Raw genomic sequence first — 23,299 nt, 5'->3', positions numbered from 1 at the left:
ATTGGTCTGCCATGTAGCATGCGTCTGTCTATAACGTTAGCTGTTCAGTATGTGTTGACAGTCCTTTGTAGCGCATCGTTTGTGAAAGATATAACGTTAGCCATCGAGAACTACAAAAGTGTTGCTGCTTTTCTCAACAACGTAGATGCCCTGAATTTAGCAGGCGCTATCGACAGATCAGTTGGGAAAAGTGATGGGCTACTTTCTGCCCACGCCACGGTCCGTGTGAACCCGGAGTGACTTGACACAACGCTGGCCAAACAAGATGTACCTACAAACTAAACCGAGTTAAATGGTTCCAGTCAGTTGTGTAGTATTCATCCATGTATATGGGTAAGAGTCTAGCTACATTTTTTAAAATAAGTTTCTAATTTTGTCAAATCATTTTCATTGCAAGTTAAAGCGTACTGTTAGTTAGCTAGCAAACGTTAGCTTGCTGGCTCGCTAGCTAACGTTACGTGTGTGATCTGTGTAGTAATGTTATTCAAATCAGAAATCCATTTGCATTGCTAGTTATAGCCTAATGTTAGCTAGCTAACATTAAACCTAGTTTGTTAGCTTTAGCTACATGCAGATTCATACTACAGCTAAGATAATGTTTGTATTGGTAGTAGTATGAGTTGGGATTATTCCAGTTCATTGTTTAGGTAGCTTGTTACATGTCTAAACAGAAGACTAAACTTAGGCCGGATTATTACATGACCCATCAAATTAGCCAGGTGTGTCTGGGGGTGATTATGTCCATCTATTGTATTTCATGAACATGTGTACATGTCTAGACAATAGTGACCCATCCACTTAGCTAGATGTGGCTATGCAAGTAACCACTTCACTGTACCATGTACACCTTCTGTATCCTGTGCATGTGACAAATAAACATAGATTTGATTTGATATATGCTGTGTTAACCACATGGCCCTCACATGTGAAACCTTAAAGAGATGGGTGGGTCTAAGGCTGAATGGGTGTAGACAAAGAGCAGCTCTCTAATAGGTGTAACAAAACATGTAAACAACATCATTTCAAATTTTTGCTACGAGACCGATTTCGAGGCGAAGTTTACATGCACCGTAGCCAAATACATTTTAAACTCAGTTTTTCACAATTCCTGACATTTACTCCAAGTAAAAAATTCCCTGTCTTAGGTCGGTTAGGATCACCACTTTATTTTAAGAATATGAAACGTCAGAATAAAAGCAGAGAATGATTTATTTCAGATTTGATTTCTTTTATCACATTCCCAGTGGGTCAGAAGTTCACATACACTCAACTAGTATTTGATAGCATTGCCTTTTAAATTGTTTAACTTGGGTCAAACGTTTCAGGTAACCTTCCACAAGCTTCCCACAATAAGTTGGGTGAATTTTGGCCCATTCCTCTTGACGGAGCTGGTGTAACAGAGTCAGGTTTGTAGGCCTCCTTGCTCGCACACGCTTTTTCAGTTCTGCCCACAAAATTTCTATAGGATTGAGGTCAGGGCTTTGTGATGGCCACTTCAATACCTTGACTTTGTTGTCCTTAAGCCATTTTGCCACAACTTTGTAAGTATGCTTGGAGTCATTGTCCATTTGGAAGATCCATTTGCGACCAAGCTTTAACCAAGCTTTAACTGATGGCTTGAGATGTTGCGTCAATATATCCACAATTGTCCTTCCTCATGAAGCCATCTATTTTGCAAAGTGCACCAGTCCCTCCTGCCGCAAAGCACCCCCACAACATGATTTTATTTTTTATTTCACCTTTATTTAACAAGGTAGGGTAGTTGAGAACAAGTTCTCATTTACAACTGCGACCTGGCCATTATAAAACAAAGCAGTGCGACACAAACAACAACAGAGTTACACATGGAATAAACAAACATACAATCAATAATACAATAGAGAAAGTCTATATACAGTGTGTGAGGTAGGATAAGGGGGATGAGGCAATAAATAGGCCATAGTGGGGAAATTATTACAGTATGGCAAATTAAACACTGGGGTGATAGATGTGCAGAAGATGAGTGTGCAAATAATGGTACTGAGGTGCAAAAGAGCAAAATAAATAAAATAAATAATCTGGTGATGAAGTAGTTGGACGGACTATTTACAGATTGACTATGTACAGGTGCAGTGATCTGTGAGCATCCTCTAACAGCTGGTGCTTAAAGCTAGTGAGCTTCAGTGATTTTTGCAGTTCGTTCCAGTCATTGGCAGCAGAGAACTGGAAGGAAAGGCGGCCGAAGGAGGAATTGGCTTTGGGGGTGACCAGTGAAATATACCTGCTGGATCGCGTGCTACAGGTGGGTGCTGCTATGGTGACCAGTCAGCTGAGATAAGGTGGGGCTTTACCTAGTAACAACTTATAGATGACGCAGATGATGATGCTGCCACCCCCGTGCTTCACAGTTGGGATGGTGTTCTTCAGCTTGCAAGCCTCCCCCTTTTTCCTCCAAACATAACGATGGTCATTATGGCCAAGCAGTTATATTTTTGTTTCATCAGACCAGAGGACATTTCTCCAAAAAGTATGATCTTTGTCCCCATATGTGCAGTTGCAAACCGTAGTCTGGCTTTTTTATGGCGGTTTTGGAGCAGTGGCTTCTTCCTTGCTGAGCGGCCTTTCAGGTTATGTCGATATAGGACTCGTTTTACTGTGGATATAGATACTTTTGTACCTGTTTCCACCAGCATCTTCACAAGGTCCTTTGCTGTTGTTCTGGGATTGATTTGCAGTTTGCGCACCAAAGTACGTTCATCTCTAGGAGACAGCGCATCTGCTTCCTGAGCGGTATGACGGCTGCGTGGTCCCATGGGGTTTATACTTGCGTACTATTGCTTGTACAGGTGAACGTGGTACCTTCAGGCTTTTGGAAATTGCTTCCAAGGATGAACCAGACTTGTGGAGGTCTACAATTGTTTTCTGAGGTCTTGGCTGATTTATTTTGTTTTCCCCATAATGTCAAGCAAAGAGGCACTGTTTGAAGGTAGGCCTTGAAATACATCCACAGGTACACCTCCAATTGACTCAAATGATGTCAATTAGCCTATCAGAGGGCTCTAAAGCCACAACATCATTTTCTGGAATTTTCCAAGCTGTTTAAAGGCTCAGTCAACTTAGTGTATGTAAACTTCTGACCCACTGGAATTTTGATACAGTGAATTAAGTGAAATAATTTCTGTAAACAATTGTTGGAAAAATGACTTGTGTCATGGTCAAAGTAGATGTCCTAACCGACTTGCCAAAACTATAGTTTGTTAACAAGAAATTTGTGGAGTGGTTGAAAAACAAGTTATTGACTTCAACCTAAGTGTATGTAAACTTCCAACTTCAACTGTACGTACATCAATAAAATATAGGTTGGATGTGAAACAAATACAAATCTCCTTGTTCTGCCCACAGATTCTATTTACCTCATGATGGATGAAGTGATATCACTCAATGGGAACAACCATTCTCAAATATAATTCTTAGATAAATCAAACCTATGGGCAAACAACATTGAAATAACTATTTTCAACAGCTTGTGCTTACTGGGAAAACATCTGAAGGTCTTATGTAGATCCAATTGAATAACAATACACTGACTGACTGTCCAAAAACATGTCCTGTACTGAAGCAGCTTTGTAGGTAAATACAAGTCAACCACTTCCCTCTTCTGAGTTCATACACAAGTTAGCCTTGAGAAATTGATCCAAAGCTTTGTTTGTTTTGATTGGCTTCCAATAACTTAGCGAATGGAAAAAGGCCTAACAGTGAAACCACACACAGTTGACTTTAAAAGCCCCTAAATCAAACAGCGGTAGTGAGTTGGATTGGTTTCCCCAGTTCCCTCAAACACTTCCTCTAGAGCCTGCGTGGGAAACTTTGATTGACAGATGGGGGGGTGGGACCTTGTCCACTCACAACACAGAAAGGTCTGGGAGGAATTATCATTGCCATGGAGACTATCAGTGGGAGGGTTTCGGCTTGCTCCAGTTTTCTGAATGGCTCTAATTACTCCCCTGCAGCTGTTGTATCCCTCCAACACAAACACACACACACACACATACATACACACTCCTGCACGCATATATGCACACACACATACCTGAGACAAGTTTGGGGTCTCCCCTCACCCTTCCTCTCCCTAAAACCTGGGGCCCTTTGACCCTCAAGTTGTGACCAAACTGCAACTCATTCATAAATAACCCCTCTGACGGCACACACACACACACACACAGGGTTATTGAGATGATAGCTTTGGTTAACTTAACTTAACGTTGACATTGTGGAGAGAGTTGAGTAATGCTTCTAGGACCATACTTTAATCATGTAACATAACCAGACAATAATTTCATTGATGGAGCTCAACTCCACAGGTTTATGGATTATAATATTGCCCTGGGGTGTTTTCATTAGGCTACAAATAAAAGAAATTGACTGAAACAGTGACCACAGGACAAAATGTAGACAATAGTACAAATAAAGAACCCTTGATTGAGTAGGTGTGTCCAAACTTTTGACTGGTACTGTAGATACACTACCGGTCAAAAGTTTGGACACACCTACTCAATCAAGGGTTTTTCTTTATTTTTTACTATTTTCTACATTGTAGAATAATAGTGAAGACATCCAAAAAAGTGTCAAAATATATTTTATATTTGAGATTCTTCAAATAGCCACCCTTTGCCTTGATGACAGCTTTGCACACTCTTGGTATTCTCTCAACCAACTTCACCTGGAATGCTTTTACAACAGTATTGAAGGAGTTCCCACATATGCTGAACACTTGTGGCTGCTTTTCCTGCGGTCTGACTCATCCCAAACCATCTTAATTTGGTTGAGGTCGGGGGGATTGTGGAGGCCAGGTCATCTGATGCATTACTCCATCACTCTCCTTCTTGGTCAAATAGCCCTTACACAGCCTGGGGGTGTGTTGGGTCATTGTCCTGATAGTCCCACTAAGCCCAAACCAGATGGGATAGCGTATTGCTGCAGAATGCTGTGGTAACCATGCTGGTTAAGTGTGCCTTGAATTCTAAATAAATCAGAGTGTCACCAGCAAAGCACCCCCACACCATAACACCTCCTCCTCCTCCATGCTTCACGGTGGGAACCACACATGCGGATATCATCCATTCACCCACACCGCGTCTCACAAAGACATGGCAGTTGGAACCAAAAATCTCAAATTTGGATTCATCAGACTAAAGGACAGATTTCCACCGGTCTAATGGCCATTGCTCATGTTTCTTGGCCCAAGCAAGTCTATTCTTATTATTAGTGTCCTTTAGTAGTGGTTTCTTTGCAGCAATTCGACCATCAAGGCCTGATTCACAGTTGCTGTTGAGATGTGTCTGTTACTTGAACTCTGAAGCATTTAGTTGGTCTGCAATTTCTGAGACTGGTAACTCTACTGAACTTATCCTCTGCAGCAGAGGTAACTCTGGGTCTTCATGAGAGCCAGTTTCATCACAGCGCATGATGGTTTTTGCGACTGCACTTGAAGAAAATGTTTGACATTTTCCGGATTGACTGACCTTCATGTCGTAAATTAATGATGGACTGTCATTTCTCTTTGCTTAATTGAGTATCTTTCCACAATATGGACTTGGTATTTTACCAAATAGCTGTCATCAAGGCAAAGGGTGCCTATTTTAATCATATAAAATATAAAATATACTTTAAAGAAAAACCATTGAATGTGTGACCGGTAGTGTATATACTACACACAGTACTTGTATGTATATATACACACACTGAACAAAAATATAAAACGCAACATGTAAAGTGTTTGATGAGCTGAAATAAAATTAAATTCTCCACACGCACAAAAAGCTTATTTCTCTAAAATGTTGTGCACACATTTGTTTACATCCCTTTTAGTAAGCATGTCTCCTTTGCCAAGATAATTCATTCACCTGACAGGTGTGGCATATCAAGAAGCCGATTCAACGGCATGATCATTACACAAGTGCTGGGGACAATTAAATTCAAGGACACTCTAAAATGTGCAGTTTTGTCACACAACACAATGCCACAGATGTCTCAAGTTTTGAGGGAGTGTGCAATTGGCATGCTGACTGCAGGAATGTTCCACCAGAGTTATTGCCAGATAATTGAATGTACATTTCTCTACCATAAGCCGACTCCAATGTTATTTTTGAGAATTTGGCAGGACGTCCAACCGGCCTCACAACCGTCTATGCAAACATGTCTGGGATCTTTTTATTTCATGAAACATGGGACTAAACACTTTACATGTTGCGTTTAGGATGCTGGAATTATAATTTTGAAGAAACGTGCAAAATTGTTACTGGTTTTGTTAATGCCACATGTGGAAGGTAATACAGTTGACAAGTTATATCATTTAGGCTATATTAAAGCGTTAGATTCTAGGTGCGCGAGGAATAGCCACTCGGATTGGAGAGGAAGCGTGTGTTAAGCTTTCCTGAATAAATGGGTCTGCTGGGAGCATATGTGGCCACATAATTATAGGACAGCGCATCTCAGTATCAGAAGTAACAATACAGCCAGACTGGCCTGCTACTGGGCCTTTCTGAACTGTAGAGAGTAGACCCACAACTGAGCTAAATGAACCATTCAAAATCACAGGGCTTTTGCTCTGTTATTCAAATTACATTTTCACTGCAGCCCTAGAGTAGAATGTTGTACTCACTTGAAAACAATAACGCAATTATTACTGCTACTATATTACTACAATTATTACTGCTACTATATTACTACAATTATTACTGCTACTATATTACTACAATTATTACTGCTATTATAGTCTAGTTAGGATAGTTGTATTGTCCCAAAACAGCTTTTTGAGCAGCATGTCTCATATCTCCCCTTTTCTTATCATGTGTAATGACCCACCTGGCCTCTACACTGCCTCTCAGCTATTCCCCCATCTTGTGGATTCGTAGAAAAACAACTGGTGCAGTTTTGAATGCTTTTATGTGTGGTACGATCGCTAGTTAGCCTATTGCAGATCTGGACAAACGATCCACCAACCACTATTGTCACTATGAATGGTGGATAGAGGGCAGGACAGACAGAGTGGTGTACTATATTGACCTGTGGTATAGTAAAACTCTAATGCACAAGGGAAGTACTAAAACACCTTGAACTCGAGGAGGCGCATGCAAGCAGATGAGGACATGTGGCTCGGATGGAAGACATTATATAGTCAAACCTGCAAAAGAGTCAATGTAAACCAGGGAGAAAACGCACTACCCTCCCCAAAGCAAGAAAAAATAATAATAATACCCCCCCCCAGTAAATTTCAAACTGTCCCTTACCCAATCTATATGTGCATATCTAACTCAATGACATCGTACACCTGCACATCGACTAGGTTCTGGTACCCCGTTTATATAGCCGAGTTATCGTTACTCATTGTGTATTTATTTAATGTGTTACTATTTTTAAATGTTTCTCTGCATTATGGGAAGGGCTCGTAAGTAAGCATTTCACTGATAGTCTACACCTGCTGTTTATGAAGCGTGTGACCAATACCATTTGATTTGATTATCTACCAGCTCCCCTATTAGTCACACCAGCCAGCATTCTGTTCTGTCACCACCAACACAATAACAATCAGATCACGTCTGTCTGCCCTGTTTCCCTCTGAAACCGTACCCTTCCCTCTTCATCACCATCACTGCAGTACATCATCACCATCACTGCAGTACATCATCACAGTCACTGCAGTACATCAACACCATCACTACAGTACATCAACACCATCATCACAGTCACTGCAGTATATCAACACCATCACTACAGTACATCAACACCATCAACATCATCATCACAGTCACTGCAGTACATCAACACCATCACTGCAGTACATCAACACCATCACTGCAGTACATCAACACCATCACTACAGTCACTACAGTACATCAACACCATCACTACAGTACATCAACACCATCACTACACTCACTGCAGTACATCAACACCATCACTACAGTACATCAACACCATCACTACAGTACATCAACACCATCATCACAGTCACTGCAGTACATCAACACCATCAGTACAGTACATCAACACCATCACTACAGTCACTACAGTACATCACTACAGTCACTACAGTACATCAACACCATCCCTACAGTACATCAACACCATCCCTACAGTACATCAACACCGTCACTACAGTACATCAACACCATCACTACAGTCACTGCAGTACATCAACACCATCCCTACCGTACATCAACACCATCACTACAGTACATCAACACCATCACTACAGTACATCAACACCATCACTACAGTCACTACAGTACATCAACACCATCACTGCAGTACATCAACACCATCCCTACCGTACATCAACACCATCACTACAGTACATCAACACCATCACTACAGTACATCAACACCATCACTACAGTCACTACAGTACATCAACACCATCACTGCAGTACATCAACACCATCACTACAATACATCAACACCATCATCACAGTCACTGCAGTATATCAACACCGTCACTGCAGTACATCAACACCATCACTGCAGTACATCAACACCATCACTGCAGTACATCAACACCATCATCATAGTCACTACAGTACATCAACACCATCACTGCAGTACATCAACACCATAGTCACTGCAGTACATCAACACCATAGTCACTGCAGTACATCAACACCATCACTGCAGTACATCAACACCATCACTACAGTACATCAACACCATCACTGCAGTACATCAACACCATCACTGCAGTCACTACAGTACATCAACACCATAGTCACTGCAGTACATCAACACCATATCTACCGTACATCAACACCATCACTACAGTACATCAACACCATCACTACAGTCACTACAGTACATCAACACCAGAGTCACTGCAGTACATCAACACCATCATCATAGTCACTACAGTACATCAACACTGTCACTGCAGTACATCAACACCATCACTGCAGTACAGCAACACCATCACTGCAGTACAGCAACACCATCACTACAGTACATCAACACCATCATCATAGTCACTACAGTACATCATCACAGTCACTGCAGTACATCAACACCATCACTACAGTACATCAACACCATCATCATAGTCACTACAGTACATCAACACCATCACTACAGTACATCAACACCATCACTACAGTCCCTACAGTACATCAACACCATCACTACAGTCCCTACAGTACATCAACACCATCACTACAGTCCCTACAGTACATCAACACCATCACTGCAGTACATCAACACCATCACTGCAGTACATCAACACCATCACTGCAGTACATCAACACCATCACTACAGTACATCAACACCATCACTACAGTACATCAACACCATAGTCACTGCAGTACATCAACACCATCACTGCAGTACATCAACACCATCACTACAGTACATCAACACCATCACTGCAGTACATCAACACCATCACTACAGTACATCAACACCATCACTACAGTACATCAACACCATCACTACAGTCACTACAGTACATCAACACCAGTCACTGCAGTACATCAACACCATCATCACAGTCACTACAGTACATCAACACTGTCACTGCAGTACATCAACACCATCACTACAGTACATCAACACCATCATCACAGTCACTGCAGTACATCAACACCATCACTGCAGTACATTTACCCCTCCAACCCCTATGACATTGATGAAGATGAAGCCCAGATGAGTGAAATGCTTGTCCTGTAAAATTGAATACATTTTGTGCGGACCTTCCCTCTATTAGCCCTCCTCTGTCTTCTTCACCCGACTCCCAACCTCCTCCCCCTCCAAAGTCTCCCCCTCCTCTCACCAGGTTCTTGAAGAGAGAGGTGACCTCCCTGGTGAAGACGGCCATGTTGAGGAATCCTGTGGACACCTCGTTGTTGTCCTGGGTCAGGTGACTGTTCCCCAGGTTCTCCAGCACCTCGATGTACTGCTCCTTGTTCTCCACATGACCTAGAACCACAAACACACTTCATTGTTGTTTCTCCCTCTCTCTCACCCCCTCACTCTCTCCCTCCCTCTTTCTTCCCCTATCCCCCTCACTCTCTCTCCCCTCTCTCTTCCCCTCACTCACTCACCCTCTCTCCCAATGTAGTGTCTAACCCAGCGGTGCCACTGCCCTCTGACTACAGCCTGTCAACATAAACATAACAAGAGAGAAAGTGACCACATATACCCTTTCATATACTCTTTCATCACGACTGAGCAGAGCTGTACTAGATGTAATAGTTGCTGGAACCCAGCTGGATGAGAGCCAGCATACTGTCGTTTGCACAATAATGTGAAATGGGGAATGTCAACGAGTCTTTTTGAGTACCCATCTCCAGTTTTCTAGCATAGGTGCCAGTATGTGGATCCCAATCGGTTTGTGCTTTAGCCAGGTCCTTTGTCAAAGGTCTGGCAAGGCAACGACAGTGGGAGCAGTAACTGCCTGGCGTCTAGGCTACAGTTTTTCCAGTAACTATTACAAAATGCACATCTATGCCATCCCGATGGCTTACCCCAGATAGTCTGCTTTTGTTCAAAATGGTCTCTTTCAGTCTTTAATGTTGTGTGTGTATGCTTGTTTGTGTGTCAGAGCCAAGGTCTGCGGCTGCATGCTAACTGCGGGTTTGTTAACAACAAATCTGATGAGCAGTACAACATTGACTAACATATTTGAGGAAGATCATTAATGGCCCCCTGGGGTTGGGAGAGAGAGAGAGGGGGGAGCGAGAGAGAGAGGGGGGAGCGAGAGAGAGCGAGAGAGAGAGAGGGGAGGGGGGCGAGCGAGAGAGAGAGAGCGAGAGAGAGAGGGGGCGAGAGAGAGCGAGAGAGAGAGGGGGGGCGAGAGAGAGCGAGAGAGAGAGGGGGGCGAGAGAGAGCGAGAGAGAGAGAGGGGGGGCGAGAGAGAGAGAGGGGGGCGAGAGAGCGCGAGAGAGAGAGGGGGGAGCGAGAGAGCGCGAGAGAGAGAGGGGGGGCGAGAGAGCGCGAGAGAGAGAGGGGGAGCGAGAGGGAGAGAGAAGGGAGAGAGAGAGGGGGAGCAAGAGAGAGAGGGAGAGGGAGAGAGAAGGGAGAGAGAGAGAGAGGGGGGGGAGCGAGAGAGAGCGAGAGAGAGAGGGATGGTGAGTCAACCGACCAACGCCATACTGTATCATTCATGGCTGATTGAGGGGTTCTGAATCAGCCAACCACTAGCAACAAACAGGAAAAGAGGGGGCCCCCCCTTAGCCTTACTGGAATGGAACAGCCCCATATGATTCCAGTTAAGAGGGAGAAAGAAAGTGGGGGTTTAGAGGGGGGATGGTGGATGTGTGGATAGAAGTGGAGTTGGGGTATCTCTGTACTGACTGACCAAACATCATTTCCTAACTCTGTCTCTCTCTGACTTACATCTGACCGTTAAACCCCCCAAATAGGAAACAGACTATTTCACAGTTCAGTAAGAAGAAAAACATATTTTTTTATGTTCATCCATGTTTTCTGTATGTTGTTATCATTGTGAATCTGGTGAGTAGTTGCTTCGTCACACCAGTATGAAATAGTGAAAAGTAGTCGTCAGGGTTGGGTAGGTTACTTTATAAATGCAATCCGTTACAATTACAAGTTACCCGTCCAAAATTGTACATCAGTAACGTAACTTTTGGATTACCCAAACTCAGTAACGTAATCTGATTACATTCAGTTACTTTTAGATTACTTTCCCCTTAAACCGTATTAGAAGAAGACAAAATATTGAACAACATCTATTGCAGGATAAATCAATGTTGAAGTGTACATAGCTGGCCATATATGGATGTTAAATGTTACTTTATAGGTTGGTTATGTAGGTTTCTTCTAACCCATCGCTTTCTACTTCATATAATAATACGATTACATTATATCTTTACATTAAAAACCAAAGTCTATCAAAATTCCAGTCATTCCAATAAATTACAACTATTTGTTTTAACGGGAATAGTGGAATAGTCTGAACTGGGGTTTTTTCAGCTCAGTTTTACTCCAGGCATAGAACGCAGCGTTAGACATAACCTATAGGTCTACTGTTTTTATTCGATAGAATACATTAAAATACATATATCTTTCGGGTTCACAGTGCTGACGGAACCAAGGTCCCCATTTTAATCTGAGAGTGGTTCCATTTGTCCAGGCCCATCCCTCAGTTTTTTGTTTTTTACCCAAAACAAGGGGCAGGGTGCCGTTTTGACATTGTTTCATCTGTGGATTTGCCCTTTAAACAGCTGCATATTATCATAAATTCAGGCTATTCCCGCTAAAACAAATAGTTGTAAAACAAACTACTTTTATCAAAATTCAACTATTTAATTGGCGCATTTCAAACTGTCATTTTGTGAGGCGCAGTCGGGAACTAGTTCTGTACTATAGCGAATGGTGGGGTCGATAAACCAGGAAGATTCTCCATCGTTTAAATCTCCAGTTTGGGAACATTTTGGCTTCCCAGTAGATTACAACGGTGATGGACAGAGAGTATATGTCTCCACTGCTCAACCAGAATAGCCTATGCAGCTGCCAACACCTCAGACACGTTGACACATTTACGTCGAAATCAGCCCACTATTCTCCAGGTTTCAGCACCTCGTGAAAGAGTTCGAGCCACGTTACGAACTTTGATCACGAGCGCCCATTTCAGCAAACAGGTAGTATCGCGCCCTATATAAGCAAGCTAAATCAGCTGAAGTTGTCAGTGAATTGACCAGTGCATCCTGTGTAGCGCTTACTACAGATGGATGGACCTCCAGGGTTACAGACAGCCCATCACATTACCCCGGAGCAGGAAATTAAAAGTACCGTGCTATAGACCCTTTAAGAGAGTCACACAAGTGCGCATATTATCTCTGTACGAAAACATTATAGCATAGACCTATACAATGTCTGAGCCATGTTTATATATTGATTTCACATGTATATTGCACTTTATTTTAGTGTTGTTCAAAAATCTTATCCAATTTATTGGTCACATACACATATTGAGCAGATGTTCTTGCAGGTGTAGCGAAATGCTTGTGATCCTAGCTCCAACAGTACAGTAGTATCTAACAATTCACAACAATACACACACATCTAAAAGTAAAATAATGGCTCCCAAGTGGCGCAGGGGTCTAGGGCACTGCATCTCAGTGCTAGAGGTGTCACTACAGACCCTGGTTCGATTATAGGCTGTATCACAACAGGCCGTGATTGGGAGCCCCATAGGGCGGCGCACAATTGGCCCAGTGTTGTCCGGGTTAGAGTTTGGCCGGGGTAGGCCGTCATTGGAAATAAACATTTGTTCTTAACTGGCTTGCCTAGTTAAATAAAGGTACAAATAAAACATTTATAAATACATAAATATTAGGACGATCAATGTCAGAGTGGCATTGACTAAAGTACAGTAGAATAGAATACAGTATAAACATATGAAATGAGTAAAGCAGTATGTAAACATTATTAAAGTGACCAGTGATTCCATGTCTATGTCTATGTATATAGGGCAGCAGCCTCTAAGGTGCAGGGTTGAGTAACTGGGTGGTAGCCAGCTAGTGATGGCTATTTAACAGTCTGATGGCCTTGAGATAGAAGCTGTTTTTCAGTCTCTCGGTCCCAGCTTTGATGTGGGGTGAACAGGCTGTGTCCTTGATGACCTTTTTGGCCTTCCTGTGACATCAGGTGCTGTAGGTGTCCTGGAGGGCAGGCAGTGTGTCCCCAGTGATGCGCTTGGCAGACTGCACCACCCTTTGGAGAGCCCTGTGGTTGTGGGTGGTGCAGTTTCCGTACCAGGCAGAGATACAGCCCGACAGGATGCTCTCAATTGTACATCTGTAAAATTTTCTGAGGATCTTAGGGGCCAAGCCAGATTTCTTCAGCCTCTTGAGGTTGAAGACGTGCTGTTGCGTTGTTGTTGAGTAATCGTGTTTTCATTTAAGAAAATTTTGAATACCAACACTTTGGATTTTCTTAAATACACTCAAATTAACTACAGTAACTGTTGGCAATACATTTTTCTACTCTACCGAAACGTGAACCCAAAACCGCAATACATACCGAACCGTGGGTTTGATAAACTGTTACACCCCTAAAGACAGAAAGGGTGGCTTAGCCAACGCATCACATAGAACCCATACAACGACACCATCCACAAAACACATGTTATCCCTCATCCCACACCCTAATCACGTGACTAACAAAGAAGCCTAACAAACAATGCCCACACAACAAGCCACTTGATGTCATTTATAAGGGAATTGGCAGCCATTTTGAAAATGCTGCTGATCAACACTTCTTTAATTTTTAAAATAATTTAACCTTTATTTAACTAAGCAAGTCAGTTAAGAACAAATTCGTATTTACAATGACAGCCTACCCCGCCCAAACCCTAACCTGGACAACGCTGGGCCAATTGTGCGCCGCTGTATGGGACTCCCAAACACAGCCTGGAATCGAACCAGGGTCTGTAGTGACGCCTCTAGCACTGAGATGCAGTGCCTTTGACCGTTGCGCCACTCGGAAGCCCAACCTAAAGCCTGTCAGTATAATGCTTTATAACTTGAACACATGTATGAGCCTTCATAATGCATTATAATAAGGCTTATAATGCCATGTATGTGTGTGTGTGTGTGCGTGCGGGCGCTTACTTAGTCCAGAGCTGTGGATGGCCTTGATCATCTTCTTCATCCTCTGTAAGGTGCTCTGGTCCATCTCTAAGGACTGCAACACATAAAGAGAGGAGAAGAGATTTAAGGAAACATCCTAACTTCAGATCGGTCTGTCCATGCAACTCTGTGTTTGACGTAAAATCATGTACTGATGATGTCAATGGGAGACTTGAACAACAACAAAAAAATGGAATATTACACCACAGACTCCAAGTTAGGATTTCACCCAGTAGTAATGAGAAACAGCAATGGTGAAAAAAATGTAACCTGTCCAAGCTGTCTCTAGGGAAAACACACTTTCTTTGACTTTCTAGCAGCGGTCATGACGACTGTTTAGTTCCCACGCCATGACTAATGTTAAGTGAACAGGTGAATCAGCACTTAGTCCGTCTAACACCGTCACATGTGCAATCATTGGGCTGATGTCACTCATGCACTAACCACCGACATCGCCGGACGTTTTCTTTTCAGGTTCCCCGACTCTTTCAGGTTCACCGTGCATTTGACATGTTGAAACTTCCCTCTGCTCTGTTTACATCTGAACCAGCAGACCTCGTGGCTCTCTCTTCTACCGGATCGTTAATGGCACCCACCTGGTGTGCCAGGTCTAAATCAGTCCGTGATTACAGGGAAAAATGAGAAGAGAAAAAGGATCCTTATTGAGAAGAGAAAAAAAGGATCCTTATTGAGAAGAGAAAAAGGATCCTTAAGAGAAAAAGGATCCTGATTGGGAAGAGAAAAAGGATCCTTAAGAGAAAAAGGATCCTTATTGGGAAGAGGAAAAGGATCCTTATTGAGAAGAGAAAAAAGTATCCTTATTGAGAAGAGAAAAAGGATCCTTATTGAGAAGAGAAAAAGGATCCTTATTGGGAAGAGAAAAATGATCCTTAAGAGAAAAAGAATCCTTATTGAGAAGACAAAAATGATCCTTAAGAGAAAAAAGGATCCTTATTTTATAAGGATTATTAAAGTTACAGTAACTCAACCAGTAGTGGTTAGTGTTCATGTGACATAACAGCCCTTGGCATTGTGGGGGACTTCCACATGTCTTATTTGTCCAATTCAAAAGAGCATGGGACTTTAAACTGTATAGAAATGTATGGAAAGACTCACTTCTGCTTTATTTTTCCACTTTCACAGTCAACTGCTGAGCAAGGCCACGTACAGTAAGAGTCAGGGCAAGACAGTGGTCAAAGTGAAAATATCATGTCTTGAGACTGTTACACTTCAATGTCATAAATGTGTTTCCTTAAGTCTATGAGACAGTCAGGGTGAAGGTGATGTGTTTAAAAGGATGTTCCCTATGAACAAATGATGTAATGTCGCCATTTAACAAAGAGATACCCTTTTTTAAAACCTCTCCTCGTACACAGAATCCAAGTACAGGCCACACGACCATGGTGTAGTAGACGGTAGAACAGTTACAACACACCCTGTTACGGTAAATCAAAAAGATATGTTAAAACCCCCCAGCATGCATTTAGAATAAAACCTAAGGTCCCGAGGACCAGACCTTGTGGTTCATCCCTGCTGTGTCCTGTCTGCAGCATCTGCTGATACTCTGTCTAACACACACAGAGCTGCTGTAATAATAGAGGGGTGTCCAAGGTTTGAAACAGACAGTAGAATAGAGGGAAGATTGTCTGTGGAGAATACACCCAGTCTGTCTCAATGGTAACACATGTATTTATGGGTGTAACTGTTTTACTCTTCTCTCAAGGGTATAGGGAATGTTGGTATGTGTGTGTTCCTGGTTGCATGTGTGTGTGTGTGTGTCAAAACCCCAGTGTGTGTCACTGTCAACCCATGGTCAGGCAGCGCAACAGGAATTCCTGGCTTCGGGGATATCTGATCCCATGAACCTGCTGCTGGCAAGAGGACAGATTTGTTGAATAACCACAAGAACGACGAGCCCTTAGAATCTGGCTTTCCCTTGCTCTCTCTCTCTCTCTCCATTCAAATAACCTTATCAGCACTCAACTACTATCAAGAGTAACAAGCTTCAGTAGGAGGCCACAACCAGCCAACACAACCACTATAGCCATAACACACAGCCTCCCCCTAAAACATCATGACCTAGTAATGGGATCACTCTGCCCTCTGATAACTCTGATACCCAGCCACCATTTGTAAATGGCCCTGATCACGTTGTATTAAAATGGATTCTCTCCATAGCTGCCCTGCATATTTGGGTTCAAATCCTAATATTAATTGGCTTTAGACTGCATAGAGTGGCAGGCACTTTTGGGACTTTCGTATTGGTTCCATTGCACCAGGCAATCTCAATCAAGCCCAGCTAAAGTATTTTAAATGATTTCAAATAGTATTTAAACCCAGGTCTGGGAATCAGATTCCAAAATGGCCTCTCCCCAGCGGAGCTATCCCAGCTATGTTTCCAGACTGTCGTAACTATAAATAGTTAGATTAGTCATATAGAGAAATGGTTGGACTGGCCCGTCAGGGTATCTCTGTTGGACTGGCACGTCAGGGTATCTCTGTTGGACTGGCACATCAGGGTATCTCTGTTGGACTGGCACGTCAGGGTATCTCTGTTGGACTGGCACGTCCAACCCCAGGGTATCTCTGTTGCTTACCTTTTCTTTTGTGATGGTTATCAGGAGAAATGCCCTAAACAGTGTGCGTGTGTGCCCATCCAACAGCCCTTCACCTTAACATACTGACAGAGATACACAAACAGACTCTAGCATCCAGCGGTACGGTTCAGTTAGGAGAGCTGGCCAGGAACCCAGTGATGTATCATATCATCTTAAAGGAGGAATCTGTAGTTGTTACATCCATTGTTGGATTTATAAATGAATAATATACCCATAGATTCTTGAAGAATTTAACTTAATGCCTCATGTACACCATCAGAACCCAAAATATAAGATTGTTTTACTACAATGTTTGTAAACGATATAAACCTCAAAATATGGTTAAAACCATAATGTTGATATCATGGATGGTCAGTCCTGGTATCCATAGCTCTGACTATGAATTTGAGAGTGGTTACATTTCTCCAGGCCCTTCCCTAAGTTTTTATTTTTTAAATTGAAAAAGAGACATTGTTATAGTTTAAACTGCATATTGGTAATTTAAAATGTGTCATATCATTATTACACAACTGAAGTTTGTATAGGCTATATATATAGTTGGGTAATGTGGGTTTTTTTTTACCATTTCTTCTTTCTTTGGACTTTCACTGGGGCATTTCAGACCACTGAGGTTTACTTGGATCACAGAGACATATATTCATGAATAAAGCTTAGTGTGTGTGTGTGATGTCACAGTCAGAAGCCAGCTTCTCTCTCTGATTCATCTGCAATGTTGAGAAGCCTTGAAACCACAGTCTGAGGATAAATGGATTCAAACAAACATTAACACATACATAATCCCCAACAGGCCTTGAGGCTGGAGTTTCGCCCACCAAACCCACTGTCCTTCACCCCCCCCCACCCCCAACCCAACCCCAACACACACTAATCCTTCCTAGCCGTCCACACTCCAAACGAGTGCCGTCTGGCTGGCCTGCTGTGTTTGTTTCCGGTGGTCCTGCTACAAGCTCAGCCAGGTCATCCCAGCCCAGAACCCCATAGAGCCCCAGTCACAGCCCTCAGGAACTGAGCTAATTAAAGAGGCTCTGCCATAATCCCTTCAGGAAGCTCTGCCAGAGATGTGCTGTGCATCCATGGGTTTCTAGTGGGGCTGATTGGCTCTTTTAGCCCTGCTGTGAGGAAACCAGACATGGGATTATGCTGAGTCAATATTTGAGGAAGGCTGTGGTAAGGTTGATTTGGGGTTGGGATTCAGTCTATGGAAAACATAATTCTCCTTGCCTTGCTGTGACAAAATCAAGGCATGGGAGTCAACGTTTGGAGAAGGTTACGAGAAAGTTGTGGTAATGTTGGGCTTTTGGGTTCATTCAGTCTGGCAGGTCTGCCATGCCAAGTCTGAAGAGCATTAGTCAAATGTGTTCCAGCCAGGATTGCATTGTGCTTCTATTGCCAGGAGTTTTATCCAGCCTCAGCATTTTTTGTTGTGTAAAAAAAGGTAGGAAATACTTAAGTGTGTTGGTAGAACAAATGAAGGCCTCTGATTATGTAACTGATGAGAAACAGTCATTTCATGTAATTTCATGTGAATGGCTAAAAGCAGAAACGGACGTTTTATTTCATCCTCCCAGCCTTCAGTTCAGCCTCTCCAATTAGAGGCCATCGACTCTTCTCGCTGACAAGTTCCCGATAACAACAACAACGATGATAACAACAAATCAAGAGCTGCGTGATGCTCTGCGCTACAGCTTTCTCCAATAGCGAGTCAACACTGATGTTTACCTGTGTCAGTTTTTTACAGTTCCATGCATTGCTAGCTGATCTTCACCATCATAAATCACTCCCTTCTCTTATAAGAGCTAAGATCTCTCTAACAACTACCTTGAGGAGAATCTACTTACTCCTAATCTCACGTTGACATCGAAGTTCAGTAAAATGCGTTAATCTAGACCCGCCAATAGAGATCAAAGCTGTGGCCATTCGTAGCTCAAGATTTTGACGAAGGCTCGGATGATTATTGCCCATCTGAACATCTGTTCCACAATGGTCTCTCAAACAGTGCACGACAGAGACCATGAGAGACTATTCCTCAGTCATCAATGTCTCAGTGGGTATGGTATTGTTTTTTTTTTATTAGGATCCCCATTCGCTGTTGCGAAAGCAGCAGCTATTCTTCCTGGGGTTCACACAAAACATGAACCATGACATAATACAGAACATCAATAGACAAGAACAGAACTACATCAATTTAAAAATGGCACACTTAGCCTACCTATCAATACATACACACAAAATATCTAGATCAAATAGGGGTGAGGTGTTGCTTTATCTGCTTTTTGAAACTAGGTTTACAGTTCACTTCCGCTATATGAGATGGGAGTTCTATGCAATAACGGCTCTATATAATATTGTACACTTTCTTGAATTTGTTCTAGATTTGGGGACTGTGAAAAGACCGCTGGTGGCATGTCTGGCGGTGTAAGTGTGTGTGTCAGAGCTGTGCGTAAGTTGCCTATGCAAACAATTTGGGATTTTCAAAACATTAATTTTTCTTAGAAAAGTAAGTGATGCAGTTAGTCTCTCCTCAACTCTTAGCCAAGAGAGACTTGCATGCAATATATTTATATCAGCCCTCTGGTTAAAATTAAGAGCAAAACGTGCCGTACTGGGTCAGCTGCAGCTTAACTAGGTCTTTCTTAGCAGCACTTGACCTATGATGACCTCTGACCGGACAATAATCAAGATCAGATAAAACTAGAGCCTCCAGGACTTGCGTTGTGGAGTGTGGTGTCAAAAAAGCAGAGCATCTCTTTATTACGGACAGACCTCTCCCCATCTTTATAACCATTGAATCCATACATTTTGAACATTACAGTTTACAATCTAAGGTAACACCAAGTCATTTTGTCTCCTCAACTTGTTCAACAGGCACACCATTCATGACCAGATTTAACTGAGGTCTAGAGCTTAGGGAATGATTTGTACCAAATACAATGCTCTTAGTTTTAGAAATGTTCAGGACCAGTTCATTACTGGCCACCCATTCCAAAACTGACTGCAACTCCTTGTTAAGGGTTTCATTGACTTCATTAGCTGTGGTTGCTGATACGTATATGGTTGAATCATCAGCATACATGGACATACAGGCTTTGTTTATTGCCAGTGGCAGGTCATTGGTAAAAATAGAAAGAGTAGAGGACCTAGAGAACTGCCTTGCGGCACACCACACATTGACATAAGAGAAGCTTCCATTAAAAAATACCCCCTGAGTTAAATTAGATAGATAGCTAGAGGTTGAAAAGCCATGACACATAAGTTCTCAACAACAGGTTATAGTCAATAATATCAAAGGCTGCACTGAAATATAACAGTACAGCTCCCACAGTCTTCTTACTGTCAATTTATTTGAACCAATCATCAGTCATGTGTGTCAGTGCAGTTCATGTTGAGTGAACCCATGGGCACTTTCTCTGTTATGGGAGGAATGGTATTAAGGTGAAACTAGGCTATAGCCTGTTACTGCAAGACAAAGGTCATAACTGTACTGTAGCTAATGTTATCCTGGAAAGTACTCAGTGTCACAGTCATTTAGTTTAACCCTCATACGGGAAAATGACATATTTGGACATGCTTATTTGTAAATCTTATTTAAATAAACACCTCACCTATCTATCAACTGCCCCAACCCTGTGCATTGCACTATCCACTGTCCCACGACGACATAAAACACTTGTGAAATATCATGGAAATATTTATAAATAGCCTACGTTTATAGATTACATCAAAATGAACTTGGCCAACTTGTTTTAGGGGTTTTACCTATCGGTTCACCTCCCACAACTGTCAATAACAAGTTAGGCTACCTAACGCAGACTGGTATACAATATTAGTACGCACTGCGCGTTCCCCACTCTCTGGTTGCGCTGCACTAGCCTGACTTACCTCTTCGACTGCCGAAACGGTGTTCCGACATTCACTCATTTTGGACTGAAAACTCGAGGTAGCCGGTGAAGCCAAGTCCTCGTTTGTCAGAGCAACAAACTCCGAAATGTTGATACGCTCCGGCATATTTCTCTCAAGGTAAAGGGGTCCAACTGAAGATTTACAAAAGTTAGTAAAAGTGTCAAAAACGCATGTTTCCATTGAAAATGCACATGTTCTCCGTTGTGGAAAAGGCTATATAGCAAAAGGTAAAATGTCTCACTGCGGTGCGGTACATGAGTGAGCACCACTGCGAGCGCTACAGATCCAATGCTGGCTCTGTGCGTGCGGTTAGGGAGGGAGTAATTCCATCATCACGTGGAATGTTTCTGCTTTCTGGCATACTGAATTGGGCGCGTGAAGAATGGACCCGCAGTCTTTTGCCGTCTCATTTCCCCTCCATGCAAACCCTAGCCTGTAGTGAAAACAGTGGACTACTACACAGATGAATAGGGTGTCACACACCATAGAATCCCTTTAGAATGCAATGAAAAGGTTCAGGGCGCTATGAGGAAATGGAGAAAGATCCACCATGTGAAAGCACTGCAATATTCTACATTTTAATCAAGGCTAAACAAAAACATTCAACTTTCAATGCCTTCCATTGGTGTATTTCACCAGTTTAGCCAAAGTATATAGCTGTCATTCTATGGCAAACCTCACCTCTACACTTGAAAAACCTTTAGCTCGGCCTCTAATTCCCTGCAGGGTATAGATAGTATGACTCTGTTGGTGCCCAGTGCAGGTAACAGACTTGTAGCAAACCTCTATATACCTACCCTTGACATTATGGTTTCACCTTACAGGTGTACCCGACTCCTCATTCCTGCTACTATACAATCTGCCAACACATGAAAGGAAGGATATCGAAGTACTTTGCCTGAGGGAAGTTAAGTTTTAGACTTGAAAAGTTTTGGGTGCAATGTAGTCCAGGTTTGACTGTGTTTTCCAAGCCCACTGCAACCATATTGAGTATGGGGGGTGAGACTACTTGATATGACCACAAAACCAAATATTTACCTGCTGAAAGGATATAACCAATTAACCCTTCACTAAGCCCCGCCACAGAACATGGTGCAACCTATCGCAGTGTTCCAATGCATAACAACTGTTGTCAAGTCTGACACACTGAGGTGTTGTAATAAGAACTGGAAACTGCATCCAAGATGTCCGCCAGTTGTTCTCAAGGTAACCTACTCACGTTCACATACTCCGATATATCTGGGTTGCGTCCAGTTTATGTTGATCAACATCAAATGCGCACTAGCACTCAGAGCGCACCGGGTGCAGCGACAACGCCATCACATCATCCAAAAATATGGGAGACATTGGATAAATATAAAATATTCATAGCTTTGGTTGTGAGTAATGGAAAACAAATCGGCTTCATAAACAATTATTTGAATAATCAATGTTTTGTGCACGAAGGTGATGACTAAAGTGTCTTATTAGGAATTTTTGAATCTGACTTCTCTGGGTGGCCGTATATGGGAATTGTCTTTCTGGGCCGGGCGTCAGTTAAACTGCCGTACCGAAGCGAAATTGGAGGAGCAGTTGAAACCTGGCCTCATTCGTCCGACACCTTGGACAAGTTCACATATTAACCGCATGGAAGGCATTGAAAAAAAACTTGAGCTTTCATCCAAAAACACCTTTTTCAATGCCTAAATAATTGTACACTGCACCCGGGGCACTTGTTACTATAATTCCTCAGATGCAAAGCCTGTTGATGGCGTATTTTTTTTTAAATCTAAAATTATACTTTTGTTATCATAGGTTTCTAGCTCAGCTGGTTAGCTGGATCTCAGTCTTATTGACCACCCAACGGTGCTAACGCTAGTTAGCCAGGTGATATAAATGTTAGTTTTTTTTCTTCAAAATGTTAGCAAGCTAATAAGTTAGCCATGTTATGAATACAACTATCATCTGCTGTCGACATAAGGATACGATTTGAGAGCACTAGTCAGCTCCAAAAAATGGTTAGTAACTATGGCTGCATGCTGACAGAACATTCAGAGCCATCGTGACTAGTCACACTACAGCCTTCATTTTACCAGGATCCCGTGAAGCAATTGTAATGACAGTCCACCACAACATACCGGAGGGTCTCCTGATTAGCAAAGGGGTAGCCTGTGTTCAATTTCATT

General features: G+C 42.5%; 1 protein-coding gene across 2 annotated transcripts in view; it reads right to left on the bottom strand.

The window, feature by feature from the left end:
* LOC112262221 (arf-GAP with SH3 domain, ANK repeat and PH domain-containing protein 3-like) overlaps positions 1–21,503 on the bottom strand; it is a 60,378-nt gene extending 38,875 nt beyond the window's left edge. The window contains exons 1-3 of one of the 2 annotated variants that reach the window (XM_042330179.1): positions 21,114–21,503; positions 14,599–14,671; positions 9,795–9,940 (exon numbers count right to left, since the gene is read on the bottom strand). In XM_042330179.1, the coding sequence (XP_042186113.1) occupies positions 9,795–9,940; positions 14,599–14,671; positions 21,114–21,314 (420 nt within the window). In that variant the 5' untranslated portion in view covers positions 21,315–21,503. The remainder of the gene's footprint in view (positions 1–9,794; positions 9,941–14,598; positions 14,672–21,113) is intronic. The other variant, XM_042330178.1, reaches the window with a different exon arrangement.
* Positions 21,504–23,299: the final 1,796 nt, after the last annotated feature.

Source organism: Oncorhynchus tshawytscha, linkage group LG11 (genome assembly GCF_018296145.1).
Source record: "Oncorhynchus tshawytscha isolate Ot180627B linkage group LG11, Otsh_v2.0, whole genome shotgun sequence".
NCBI lineage: Eukaryota > Metazoa > Chordata > Actinopteri > Salmoniformes > Salmonidae > Oncorhynchus > Oncorhynchus tshawytscha.
Note: the sequence above shows the minus strand (reverse complement) of the source record. Positions and strands in the feature narration are given on the sequence as shown.